The sequence below is a fragment of the Equus asinus genome, chromosome 5 (genome assembly GCF_041296235.1).
Source record: "Equus asinus isolate D_3611 breed Donkey chromosome 5, EquAss-T2T_v2, whole genome shotgun sequence".
NCBI lineage: Eukaryota > Metazoa > Chordata > Mammalia > Perissodactyla > Equidae > Equus > Equus asinus.
The window spans coordinates 37,934,511-37,946,853 of NC_091794.1; the positions used below are offsets into that span (position 1 = coordinate 37,934,511).

The 12,343-nt window shown below is 54.6% G+C and overlaps 2 protein-coding genes across 3 annotated transcripts in view; both read left to right on the forward strand.

Annotated features, from left to right (window-relative positions):
- Nucleotides 1-464, forward strand: part of PARL (presenilin associated rhomboid like) — a 48,920-nt gene extending 48,456 nt beyond the window's left edge. For both annotated transcript variants that reach the window (XM_014846210.3, XM_014846212.3), the window contains one exon: nucleotides 144-464. In XM_014846210.3, coding sequence (XP_014701696.1) covers nucleotides 144-255 — 112 coding nt within the window. In that variant the 3' untranslated portion in view covers nucleotides 256-464. The remainder of the gene's footprint in view (nucleotides 1-143) is intronic.
- Nucleotides 465-3,765: 3,301 nt separating this feature from the next.
- MAP6D1 (MAP6 domain containing 1) lies at nucleotides 3,766-11,458 on the forward strand. The gene is made up of 3 exons (XM_014846213.3): nucleotides 3,766-4,221; nucleotides 9,210-9,327; nucleotides 9,879-11,458. Exons 1-3 carry the CDS (start codon nucleotides 3,842-3,844, stop codon nucleotides 9,957-9,959), a joined length of 579 nt encoding a protein of 192 aa, XP_014701699.1. The 5' UTR covers nucleotides 3,766-3,841; the 3' UTR covers nucleotides 9,960-11,458.
- Nucleotides 11,459-12,343: the final 885 nt, after the last annotated feature.

Genomic DNA, 12,343 nt, shown 5'->3' on the forward strand with positions numbered 1-12,343 from the left:
AAATTCATCAGTTATTTTAATAAGCTAGATAGTAAATGACAGTGGCATTCAATTTTTAAAATGTCAACTTGATATCATGGTACTTAGCATTTGTATGTCATACTGTTTGAATGTCGGACCTGGTTTGTTTTTCTTTTCCCCAGATGGTATATTACTTATGGTCATGAACTCATTTGGAAGAACAGGGAGCCTTTAGTGAAAATCTGGCACGAAATGAGGACTAACGGCCCCAAAAAAGGAGGTGGCTCTAAGTAACACTGGGCTGGGACGATACTGGGCGTCTGGTCTGTGCTGCCTGAAGCCCAGGAACGCGTCGGCCCTGGAGTGACCACATCTTTGCTCCCGCCTGAAGACACCCAGCAGCTAGCTTTCCAAGTGTTATAAACTATGTCCCCAGTACATGTCTTATAGAAGTGAATTATGACAAAGTTGTGAAATAAAGGTTTGTATCTCTAGTTTGTAAACTAGAGTGTGTGTGTCTCTTTTGAAGAGCACTAATGCTGCCGTGGAATCTTGCCGTCTGTTGTAACATTTGATGTAGTTTGAGCCGTGGACCTGGCGAGAGTGCACAGGGAGAGACTGACTGGAACCCAGAGCTGCGTGTTTTTTGTGTGTTGGCCTCCCAGCATCTCTGCTGAGCATTCACTCTTACTTACCTCCCCTTTCCTTGGTTGGTTTGCAGGTAAAAGTTAAGAGTACCTGCTTCCTGGCATTGTCTGAATAACAGCTGCAGTATTTTCTAAATTTTCCTAAGAAAGGTAATGTTTTCTGGCAGTGAGTGGCATATACAAAAAGCTATTTTTAGGTTTTGCTTTCTAGGTTAAAATTGTAGCTAAATTAAGAGTTAGAAGGAAGTATCTTGGATAAATTCAGGCTTGAATCTGAGCCTAATTGCGTCTTGCGTTTGAACATTCTTTGAATTGAAGGATCTCACTGAAATAGACTGGTCGTCATCATACCTTCACAGTAGTGGAACTCGCCCTCGTGATTAAGAATTATTTCTAGGAAATGCAGTATAAGAATTTAAAGTTATTCTTTAAGGGATTTACGGGAGAGTTTTTAGTCTTGTGGTGACCTCAAAAGATTATACCAAATCTGCGCCTTGCACTGGAGAGCAGTGCAGGTCCCAGCTTGTGAGGTGCTGGGTGCAGAGCATCCGGCTTATGGAAAGGAGAGGGCGTGGTACCCACCTCTCCCGGGCTGAGAGCTGGGTGACGGCACACGCCTGCACAGAGGGATGTCCAGGATTGGGCAGTTCTTCATCTTTTTTCCCCACAAGCCTGACTCTTTTCTACTGTGAAGTACCAGTTATATTCTTACCAGGCAGAGGATTCTGTTCTAAACTAATGTCACTTCCAGGAGAGAGAGTTTTTTAACCCAGGCTTCATCTTGCTAGTAAGGAGCCAAGGCGGGCGTGTGTGGGAACTGCCCGGGGTCCCTGCTCTGCTGTGACATTTCTGAATACGTTATGCTAAGAGCTATGTGACATACAGAGGAGGCAAGAAGTGTTTTTCAGAGATGGAATGGAGGCTGAGATCACATGGACGTTCCATATGGAGTCCAAAATGGAATTCATGTCTTGCCGTGGGCAGACCAGGAAAAGTCAGTGAAGATGTGTCTTCCTGCTTTGTGATGGTTAGGGAAGGAGTTAGAGGGTCAAGTCCCTAAAGCACGTCTCTGTCCGTTACATCTCTCTGTGCTGGAGCCTTTGAACAGCCGAGTGCCGTTTTCCCATGAGAGGCCTTGGGGGGTCAGCCCCAGCTCTGGGAGCGCAGCCTTCCTGTCCACGGCTTTGCTAATGGTCCCTACGCTCCCATGTGCCCAGGAGGGTATTTTTCTTTCTCCTGTTGGCTTCTCTCCTGACGCTTGATCACCCAAACGCCATGCTCTGACCCACTGAGTATCTCCATACCACATGTGTCTGCTGTGTGCCCAGTGTGGCTCCGGGGGCCGGCACCCCACTGTGCAGGCACCTCAAATACCACTCCTGGCTCAAGGAGTGACATCACCAATTGGAAGCTAGAAACCTGGGAGCCATTCTAGTTTTCCCTCTCTCACCTCTTATTTCTAGAATCCATCCCCTCTCCACTCCTAGTGGCCGTGTCTTGGTTCAGTCCCTCATCTCTAACCTGGACTGTTGAGGCTATTCTCCAGCTGGTCTCTAAAATGTCCTTGTACTTCTCCAGATGGCCACAGAGTGCCAGAAACACTTTAGTCATTCCCTGTTGTTGCCTATGAAAAAACTTAAACTCCGTAGTGGGGCTACCAAGGCAGCTGTGTGGTCTGGCCTCGGCTGCCTGTGGCTGAACCTTATTCCCCCGGACCCTGTATTCCAGCCCAACCCAAGCACCTTCCCTCACTACAGGCAGCGGGTCCAGCCCCCCGGCCCCTCCACTGTTGCTTTATCCGCTTCCAGTACACTTGTGTCTCCCACCCACTACACTAAACCTCCCGAAGGCACCCAGCATTATTCCCGGCACACAGTAAGTGCTTTTTGTTGTTTGATGAACGAGGAAATAAAAACAAGAAAAGCTGCTCATTTTTCTGCAGGATGGGGTGTTTTAGTCCCCCAGTCTTTGGGATGGCTAACACAGGGCCCTGGCGCAGAGGTCACACAAGGCAGCTTGCCCCAGGCGGGAGAGCAGTGTGTAATGTCCCAGTGTCTTCACAGTCTGCCCCTCGCCTGCTGCCTCTTGGGCCATGGCCTGACCAGGGCAGCTGTTGTCATTTTGCTGTGGCTTCCAGCTAAGACAGGCAATGGTTTGGGAGTGGAATCTGTGTCCTGACTGGCCAGGGCTGTGCTGCAGTCCTGTCCTCTGAGGTGCAGGCTGGATACCATCCAAGTAGACGCTTGAGATGGAGCTCTGGGTAATTAATGCTGTTTCAGTAGTGTCGGTAATCGGTCTGCAGTGCATGCTGAGGGCATGTGTCAGATATTCAGGAAGCCCTTAGAGTGTGGCCAGGGAGTTGTTTGGTACTGTCATGCATTAAACAGACTGCCCTTTAGCGGCGAGGATCACCCAAACTTGGCTCTCCAATAAAACAAGAATGCATGCAGGATGGAAGGGAGCTTTTACAGCGAAGTGGCCAAAGATTGGCGGCAGCTTTAGAAAGCTGAATCAAGCCTTTGTGGCCGTGCTGTAACGTTAGGGAACTGAGACTCGGGGAAGGTCAGCTGAGGGCTAATGCCAATTCTCAGTGAGGACTGGATTGGTTGTCACAGATTGAACGTCGTAAAGACAAATAGTCGGTGACTCACAGGCGGATCAAATCCGCGGCCTCTGGGAAGCATGGCCCCAGGTCTTCCCTGTGATCCCGCGTCGCTGCACCTCCCCTCTCTGTGCCCGCGAGTCCCCGCGGGTCAGCCCGGCACAAACGCAGCAGCCCCGGCCGGTCCGCGAGACCAGACCCCCGCGCCGAGCAGCCTGCCCCCGGGTGCTGGCCGAGCGCGGTGAGCGAGGAGTCGCTGCCGGTCGGGCCTCTGTCTGGGAGCCAGATCCGATTCGTGAGATAACATTTAGGGAACTTCGGGTTCCGTTAGGAAGCAGTTTTCGAGTTCGACACTTGTAAATGCTTCTAGGCTGCTTCGGTCTCCTCTCCGATCCCCGCTTCTGCGCCCCTCCAGCCGCGCTCTTCCCCGGCCGGCGCACGCTCCAGCCGTGCACGCCCGGGCCCCGGCCCCGCCAGGCTGTCACCGAGCCCTGCCCGCTCCCGGGAGGGCTACCCCCAGGCCAGGGGGCGGCGCTGCGGCGGCGCGGGGAGGGCCGCGGGGGCGGGGACGCCGCGCGGGGGCGGCGCGGCCCGGGGCGCGGGGAGCCGAGCGGCGGGCGCCGGGGCCGGCATGGCGTGGCCCTGCATCAGCCGCCTCTGCTGCCTGGCGCGCCGCTGGAACCAGCTGGACCGCTCCGACGTGGCAGTGCCGCTGACCCTGCACAGCTACTCGGAACTCGAGAGCGAGGAGCCGGGCCCGGGCGGCGCCTCCTCGCGCAGGGGCCCGTCCCCCGCCGGCGCCCGGAACCCCAGCCGGGACGTGCCGCTCACTCAGTACCAGCGGGACTTCGGCGTGTGGACGGCGCCCGCGGGGCCCAGAGATGCGCCGCAGGAGCGCGGGCCGGGGCCAGGCGGCCGCAGGGGCAAGCCCCCCGCGCCCTCCGCCCGGGGGGTCTACGTGCTCCCCATCGGTGACGCGGACGCGGCGGCAGCAGCGACCACGTCGTACAGGTACAGGGCTGGGGGCAGGGGAGCGCATTGTATCCAGAGCCCGTGGTCGGAGAAGACTGAGGCCAGGAGCCATGAGGACCAGGGTGGGTGGGAAAGAGGGGGCGCCTGGAGCTACCATCCTACACGACTTCGAGAGCGGCAGGTGGCCTCTCAGGTCATCCCCTTTGGTCCCTGGGCACTGCATGCGTCGCCTTCGCTGTTCCCTGACCAGCCTCAGAATGAATGAGCACCTTTGGGGACGAGTGGCTCATTACCTCACTCACAGCCCGCTCCCCTTGTGGGCAGCCCTGCCAGAAAGCCCTGCCTTTGACCGAGTTAAAATCGGCTTGCTTCCACCAAGTGGGCCTAGCCATAGGCGGAGTGCGCGCAGGCCACCTGCCCAAGCTCCCTCTGGCCAGTGCCCTCTGGGGGGGCGTTAATGGTGAGGACCAAGAGGGCTCCCGAGCCGGTGGTCCCCTCGGGATCCCACAGAGCGACTGAAGCCCGTTGACTTGGCTTTCGCTGAGGACAGGTGTGTGGGTCCTCCCCACCCACACCCCCGCCTCAGCGCTGCCCCGGGACACCTGAGGGCCTTCTGCCTTCTTTCTCTTATTACAAAAGTAATATGCACTCACAGTAGGAAAACCGGAAATGACAACAAGGAAAATTAATATCCCCTAACTCCACCCCAAACTTTCTAGCCCATAACCTGCATTTGAGTGTATATCCATTTATAATTCTTACATGGTTAGATTCTTACTGTGCACGTCATTTGCACCTTTGGTGGATAGCTGCCCATGTTACCAGATGTTCTTCCGCAAGGGGAATTTTAATAGACGTGCAGCACTTTATCGGATGGGTGTACATTTATCCATACATTGATCTATCTAGTTATCCATGTATAAATCTATAGATAGATCAGTATCTCCAAATATTTTTAATCTACTCTCATGGCATTGAATATTTAGTGTATTTCTAATTTGGGGCTATTAAAAACACTTCCTTTGATCCAGTTACTTCACTTCCAGGAGGTTTCCCTACAGGTGTTGAAGGGGTGGCAGCTAAGGGTCATCCCTATAAGGTGTGCAACAGTGTACAGCAGCAGGTGGAAACAATCCCACTGTCCTCTGCTGTTGGATGGTTAGTTACAGCTCCACCGTAGGCTGGGCTACTGGGAAGCCCAGGACGGCCTGATAACACACGATCTCCAATAGGAACATGTCAAAAAAGCAAGATGCAAGACAGCGTGTCTCCTATGTGTGTTTTTAAAAGGGACACTGATATACACAAGTCTGCTCAAATAAGCACAGGCCATCTCTGAGTGAGGCAATGGTCACCTCTGGGGAGAGGCAGGGAGGGGAGGGGGATGGACGCTGCCAGAGCAGGAGGAGACTGACTTTTCACTCTGTGTCTTTTGAACCGTTGCTTTTTTTTTTTTTTTAACACGTACATGTATTGCCTTTAAAAAAACTTTTTCTTAGAGAAAAAAATACCTTCCGTCATAAGCATCCTTAGAGCTCAGTCTTTGCTCATAGCATAATTTCTTTATAATAAATTGCTACCTGTGGAATTAAAGGGCCAGAAAGATATGAACTTTCTCCCTCAATTTTATTATTTTAAAAATCAACTGTATTGAGGTATAATTTCCATACGGGAAATTCATCCCTTGTAAGTGAGCCGCTGGATGACTTTTGTACACCCCTGGGCACCACCACCGTTGTCAAGACATGCAGGACGTTCCATCTCCCCAGAGGCTCCTTCCTTCACAGGTGGGCAGCTGTTCAGGAACTTGTCGGGGAGCGGTGGTTGCAGGGTGGGTCTTGTGTTCACGGAGCTCAAGCTGAACTGCCACAGCGCCTGTGGGAATGTCGCGGGCAGAGCAGACCCTGAGTCGCAGCGCTCGGGCCCCAGCCAGGCCATGGATGGTTCCGACCGCTGCCGGATGGGGCTCTGAACCAGCTGGAGCGGCCTGAGTGGAGAGGTCCGGGCGGCAGAGGTCGTGGGTGCGCAGCCCCTGCAAATGGCTGCTGTGCAGGCGCCAGGAGCAGGACAGGGCGGAGCTGGCAGGGAGCCAGCTTCAGCGCGGGGGAGGAAGCTCTCTCTGCTCAGCAGAACCGCCTGCCTGCCTTGCGTGGTGCTGAGCTCCTCCTCGTGGGCGTGTTCACGCAAAGGCTGGGCGTTTAGAAGCAGTCCCTCACCCGCGTTGAGCAGATGGCACCCCAGCTGCAGTGACACTAAAGGTACCAGTTATTTCTCTCTGCTTAGCAAGTCCCAGGCACCAGGCTCAGGACTTCCCACGGATTCCCTCCCCAGGCTTCCCAGGAAGCCTCTGGAATCACTTCAGTTCCTGCTGTCCCCATTCTGCAGATGAGCAACTTGAGCAGCTGGCACACAGAGCAGGGAATGGAACCCAAGTGCGTCTCGCCTCAGACACCCCACAGGTTATCGTCTCCCGAGATGCGGCCTCCTCTGACTCCCTTCATTTCCTGCTCTGCGTCCTGCAGCGATGGCAGAGCACTGGCCCGAGTGCGACTCTCTGGACTTCTCACTCTCTGGTGTATCAGCTTGGAGGGTCCCTTGGCCTCTCCAGCCTTTTCTTCATCTGAAAAGCAGAAACAAGCTAGAGTTTGGCTGCCTGGGCCCCCACACCCCCAACTCTGGCAGAGACACAGGACCACTGCTGAACTTCGCTCCCCCCAGTGCCACGCCAGCTGACCTCTGGGACCCTTCACCTCCCACACCTGGCATGAGCCTTCTTGCAAGATGCGCATTACCTGAGCACGTTTAAAGAAATTCCAGAGCAAAGAAAATGCCCACATTAGGGAACCAAAGGTACCAGTGCTTGGCCCACGCCTCTCCCCCAGCAGGTTCTTCCTCGCTCAGCCCCTGGTCTCCACGTGAGAACGGACCTGCCTCACTGGCTCGGCCAGGTGGGCACAGCAGATCCTGCCCCCAGCCAGCCTGCGGCCCTCCTCCTGACCAGCTCCTCCCGGTGCCTCCCCTCCAGAATTCCCTCTGCCCAGCTTCTAGCTCCACCCACTTCTAGAAGAGCGCCTTCCTCAGTCATCTCCTCTTTCCTTCCTGGGAGAGGCAGTTAAGGGCTGTGAAAGTGTCACAAGGCTTGACTCCCACTTCCCAAGCGCCCCACAGGAAGGCTCAGCACTTCGTGCCCGTGGATCTGTAGCCCCCTTTCCCGCAGAGAAAGCTAAGGCTCAGAGAAGTTACGAGATTTGTTTGAAGCCATGTTGGGCTGAGAACCCAGGCCTCCAGAGCCTCGGTCCAGGGCTCCCCACATTGCCCCAGGCGGCCCCTGCCCCTCAGTGGGGGGATTGCAGCCCTCAGGGTCCAGCTGAGGCCCGCATGAGGTGGACAGTGTGGAACCTGCCTGGTGAGAGGAGGCACACAGTGCACTTGGCTAGTCTTGTATTTTTATTACCTTCTTTGGCCAGAGCAAAGCAGCTCTGGGCAGTCACCTCTTCTCCTGGGCAGTCACCATGTCTGGCTGGTTCTATCTTTGATGTCCCTTCTCCATCCCCACTGCAGCCCCGTTTCACCTGGGCTCCAGCACCAGCCCTGCCCCAGGAGCAGCCACAGGCACTGCTCTAGCCCTTGGCTCTGGTCGCTTCCTGCTCTGGGACCCCTGCAGCCACCCTGTGGCAGCAGGTTTGGGCTGCCAGGCCCAAGGCTCAGCTCCGTTTGGTGACAGAAGGGCACGCCCAGGGGAGGACTGCTTCCCCAGGAGAAACAGAGCAGCAGATGGCTCGAGCAGCTGGCCTTTGGAACCTTGTGGCTTCAGAAGCAAAAATGATCCGATAGGGCCCTGGCCCAGCTCGCCTCCTGGCACCCGCTTGCTGACCCCAGACAGACACAGCTGCTTCCTGCATTCTCAGCCTGCCCAGTGGTGCCCAGCTGTGCTGCTGCCAGGGAGAAAAGGCCACTTTGTTGACCTCAGGGCCTGACACCTGGCCAGGGCTTTGGGTGGGATAAGACAAGAGTGGACCCAGCCGAGATGTGGGTGCTGCCCCTGGCTGGAGAACATCACCTCGGCCAGGGGCTCCTGTGGACACTGGTCTCTGCCTTCCGAGCTCACCATCTAGTTGGGGAGTTGACAGAATTAAAATAGGTCTTTTTCGTTCAGAGGAATTGAGGAATTAAGTTGTGTTCAAAAGAATGCTACTCTGAGGATGTGGAGCTGGGCTCTGCCACCTTTGTCCCTTCCCTCCAGGGAGCCAGTTTTACCAAACGCAGACCAGCATCCCATGCACGAGAGTCCACGTGCAGAGCCGTGCAAAAGCCAGACCATCTTGTAGTTTTTTGAGATGGTCACTATGGTTTATTCTCTTTTGCAGGAGTTAAGACAAATTATTAAAAAGTAAACACTGAGCCTTATTTTTCCTTCTCAGTCGTAACCAGGGGTGGAGGACCTTTGCTGTGCTGGGTCCTGTCCAGGCCAGCTCCTCCTCTGGACATAAGGACTGCCAGTGACTTGGGCTGGAGGTGAGCAATTGGTCCAGGGCCTCCAGGGCTCCTCAAAGTGGCTGCAGACAACACAGGGAGCACTGGAGGGAAGGGCTGGGCCTTGTCTCTGAGGCCCAGCACATACCAGGTGCTGCGAGTTTGGGATAAATAAGATCTGGGTGCTGACTGAGCTCTTCCCCAACTCCCTGCGCAGTCTGAGCCTGTTGCTCATCTGCAAAGAGGAAGTAGGTTTCCTCTCCTCCTTCCTTCCGGGTTCAGGGTGAGGACTGCGCGGTGGAACACTCAGAAGTGAAGGGCAGGTCAGCTAAGGCCTGCTGCACCCTGGAACTGGGTCTGTCTGGGGTACGCACTTTCCCTGCTAGTTCGGTCTCTGGAGGAGAAAGGTGCACTTGGAGCTGAAGCAGGATCTCAGCAGTGGATATTGGCCAGGAATAGTCCAAGCAGCACGAGGCAAGGGCACTGACCCCGGGGGAGTCAGGGGAAGGGATGGCTGACCCTGGGCAAGGTTGTGACTGTGCTCTCTGTTCCAGACAGGAATTCCAGGCCTGGACTGCAGTGAAGCCATCGCGATCCAGAAAGGCGAAACCCGCCACCGTCGTCACAACCCACAGCTCCGGATGGGAGAGCAGCCCCGGGGCCAGTTTCCAGGTCAGCCTGAATCTCCAGGCTGCAGGGCTGCAGGGGTGTGGGATGGGGCCTTTTTCCAGGTTAGGGACTAGGAGTCTTTTTGATGGTGTAACGTGGCATTAAGGCCAGGGACAGCTGTGTCTGAGTGCCCAATCGTCCCTCAACAAACAGAAAACCAAGGTCCGTCTTTGTCATTAGCCAGGTGGGTGTCCCCCTAGTGCTGGCTTCTCTGGGGGAACAGTCTCTTCCCCTCCTAAATCCCCATCTTACCCATGACCACTGGGCACTAGTGACAAGCCTTCCCAGGCCCTAGCTCTTGTGTGAGAGAGAAGAGAAGATGGAGGGGAGGTGGGGACGACTCAGCTTCCTGATTCCACCCAAAGGGGGCTTCAGGGAGCAGACTGCAGGTCCTCGTGCCATCCAACCTACTAAGGCAGTGACCCTGCCCAGTGTGGATGTTCCCCACGGACCATTCGGGAGGATGGGAAGAGGGAATTTTTTTCCTGGAGCTGAGGGGAGGGGGCAAGTCGAGGAAAAGGCCCACTGATACGTGGCCACATTTCATTTTTCAGGTCCCTGAGGCGAGGAAGAAGTTTGCTCCTAACCCCTCAGCCATCTTTCAGACTTCAGCTCCCCGGATCCTCAACGTGTGACTGCCCACCAAGAGGAGAGTGCCACGGGGTGGGTCAGAGCCCGCTGCCACCAGGGGACGGGGTGAACTCTCGGACCGGACGCTCCCCTGCTGTCAGAGGAGGGGAAGGGTCCCTCTTGTCACTGTGGGGCACCATTCCTCTCCAAGCTGCCGCCAGGGCTGCGGGCCTGGTGCAGAGGCTCAGACGGACAAGGCACCGCCAGCTCCACTCGGGGCCTCAGCCATCCTCTTCTTCCTCGAGAAGCGTGCAGAAGGCTTCAGATCTGTTTTTAATTGATCTTAATTTTGGCCATCCTTCAGTTTTTAAATCTGAAGAACTTGAGGATCAATTCTTTTGTGAACTGAATTGGTCCATCGGGGCTGAGGAACATGGACATTAACAGGTCCTCGAAAGAACCAGTTATGTCCACTTTGTTTTCCCAGGTTGTATAATTTATAACCTATGGTAACCCAAGGTGCTGTCCTTGGATAGTCCTACAAATGGCCCCACAAGTTCAAGGTGTAGAAAAAATCTTAGGTGGTCACCGGCATGGGACTCATGGTGATGCTGAGTAACCAGCAAGGAGTTTCCAAAAGAGACAATATCAATCATAGGGTTTCAATGTCAAAGACGTAACTTCCTTATGGCCAAGGTGACCCTTAGGTTTAATGAAACATTTCTTGGGAGAGTGTTTGATGCACTGAATGAATGAATGACTTTGACCTTGTGGTAGCTTTCTGAGCCCATTTTATTACTAATTCTAATTTTTTCCCTTAACATATTGATGACTAGAAGGGAACTACCATACACACTAAGAATTGGGAGCACTTTTGGGAAGAAGGCAGCATTAGCCTCGTTTCCTGAAAGACCTCAAAATGTCATCTACAGCAACCTCTGCCCTCACGCCTGCCCTACTTTCATACTCTCAGTCACAGGGAGCTTACTACCTGTTGAGGAAGACAGCTCTCTCCAGACATTTGTGCTAAATTCCAGCCAGTGAGGCCACATGGAACAAGCCTGGTCCCCTGTTTGCACAGCAGTCCTTTAAACATTTGAAGGAATTTATGTTCCTTCTTAGAGACTAGGGGCACAAGCTTTGGACAGTTTTTGGCAAGGAAACTCAGGATTTCCCCGTGGGTCTTTATCCCTCTCCAGCCCACACGGGCTCCAGTCTGGTGAGCACTTACTTAAGCTGCAGGAGGGGGATCTGGGTTTTGGCGCCGCCTCAGCGTGGAGGCGAGGCCGTGTTTCCAGCTCAGGCTGCAAAGGGGGCCATCCCCTGAGGTGCTAGCTCCGGCAGGCACAGCCCCTCCCTCACTCCAGCAGAGGAAATGCTCGGAGAGAATCATTTGAAAGGGAAAACCAAAACCATATGGTTACACAAAGGTTCTATTATTTCAGACGTCATTGGTTCGCATGTTAGATGTTTTGAAGAGAAAAGAGCCTGCCCACTGGGCATTCTGTGGGAAGTGCACAGATTCACTGTACAATCTCAGATCTTACTAAAATGCAGAAATGCACTGTTTCCATTTCTTGTCACTTTATTTCTTTAATTATAAACGAGCACCTTCTCATACGCCTTCCTGTGTCCTCCTCTTGGTATCGAGGACTTTCACGTATCACGGCCACTGCTGGTGTCCCTTGGAGGCTTGTGAATCCTGAGAACTCTCCCTTTGGGCTGCAGGCCACACTGGCGTTATCGATTTCACAGAAGCCACCAACCTCCCCTCTTTCACATGTCTCCCTACTCCCCACCCCGGGAGCCTAGGACAAAAGGACTGTCTTTGAAGCTAGTCGTGGGCTCAACTCCTGGCTTCTCCACGCCCGAGCTGTGAGCAGCTGAAGCTTCCCGTTTCCCTATGTGCACAGAGAGGCCAGCACCCGCTGCCGTGCTAGAACATGCGTTCGCGTGCAGGTGCGCAGACAGTAAATGCCGGCAAAGCACAGCTGCTGCAGTTCTTCTTTCCTGCCCAGGCGCCCTTCCCCCCTCCCAGCGAGCCGGCTCTATTCTCATCCGCAGCTTTGGTTCATCTGACACCACTGACAGTCCTTCCCTCCAGAGCTTGTCACACTGCACAGCTGGCAGTGCCCTCCCCTCCCCCAGAGCCTGCCCAGGAAGCCCAGTCATTCTTTTGCTCTACAGACAGACCCATCAGCTCCGCTGGCCGTCGGCTGGGACAGAGCAGGGTGCCCCTTCCTGGCAGCGTTGACTCCGCAGCAGCGAGGGTGGGGGGGTGGGAAGCACCACTGCCTCAGGCCTGACCGCTGGGAGACAGGTGTGCCTGCTCAACATCCTTTTTAGAATGCACCAGAACAGAAAGCTTTTCACAAACACCCCAACCCCATAACCTTTCTTACTAGACTTCATTAACTATGAGGAGATCTGGGTTCTGAAGAAGAAACTG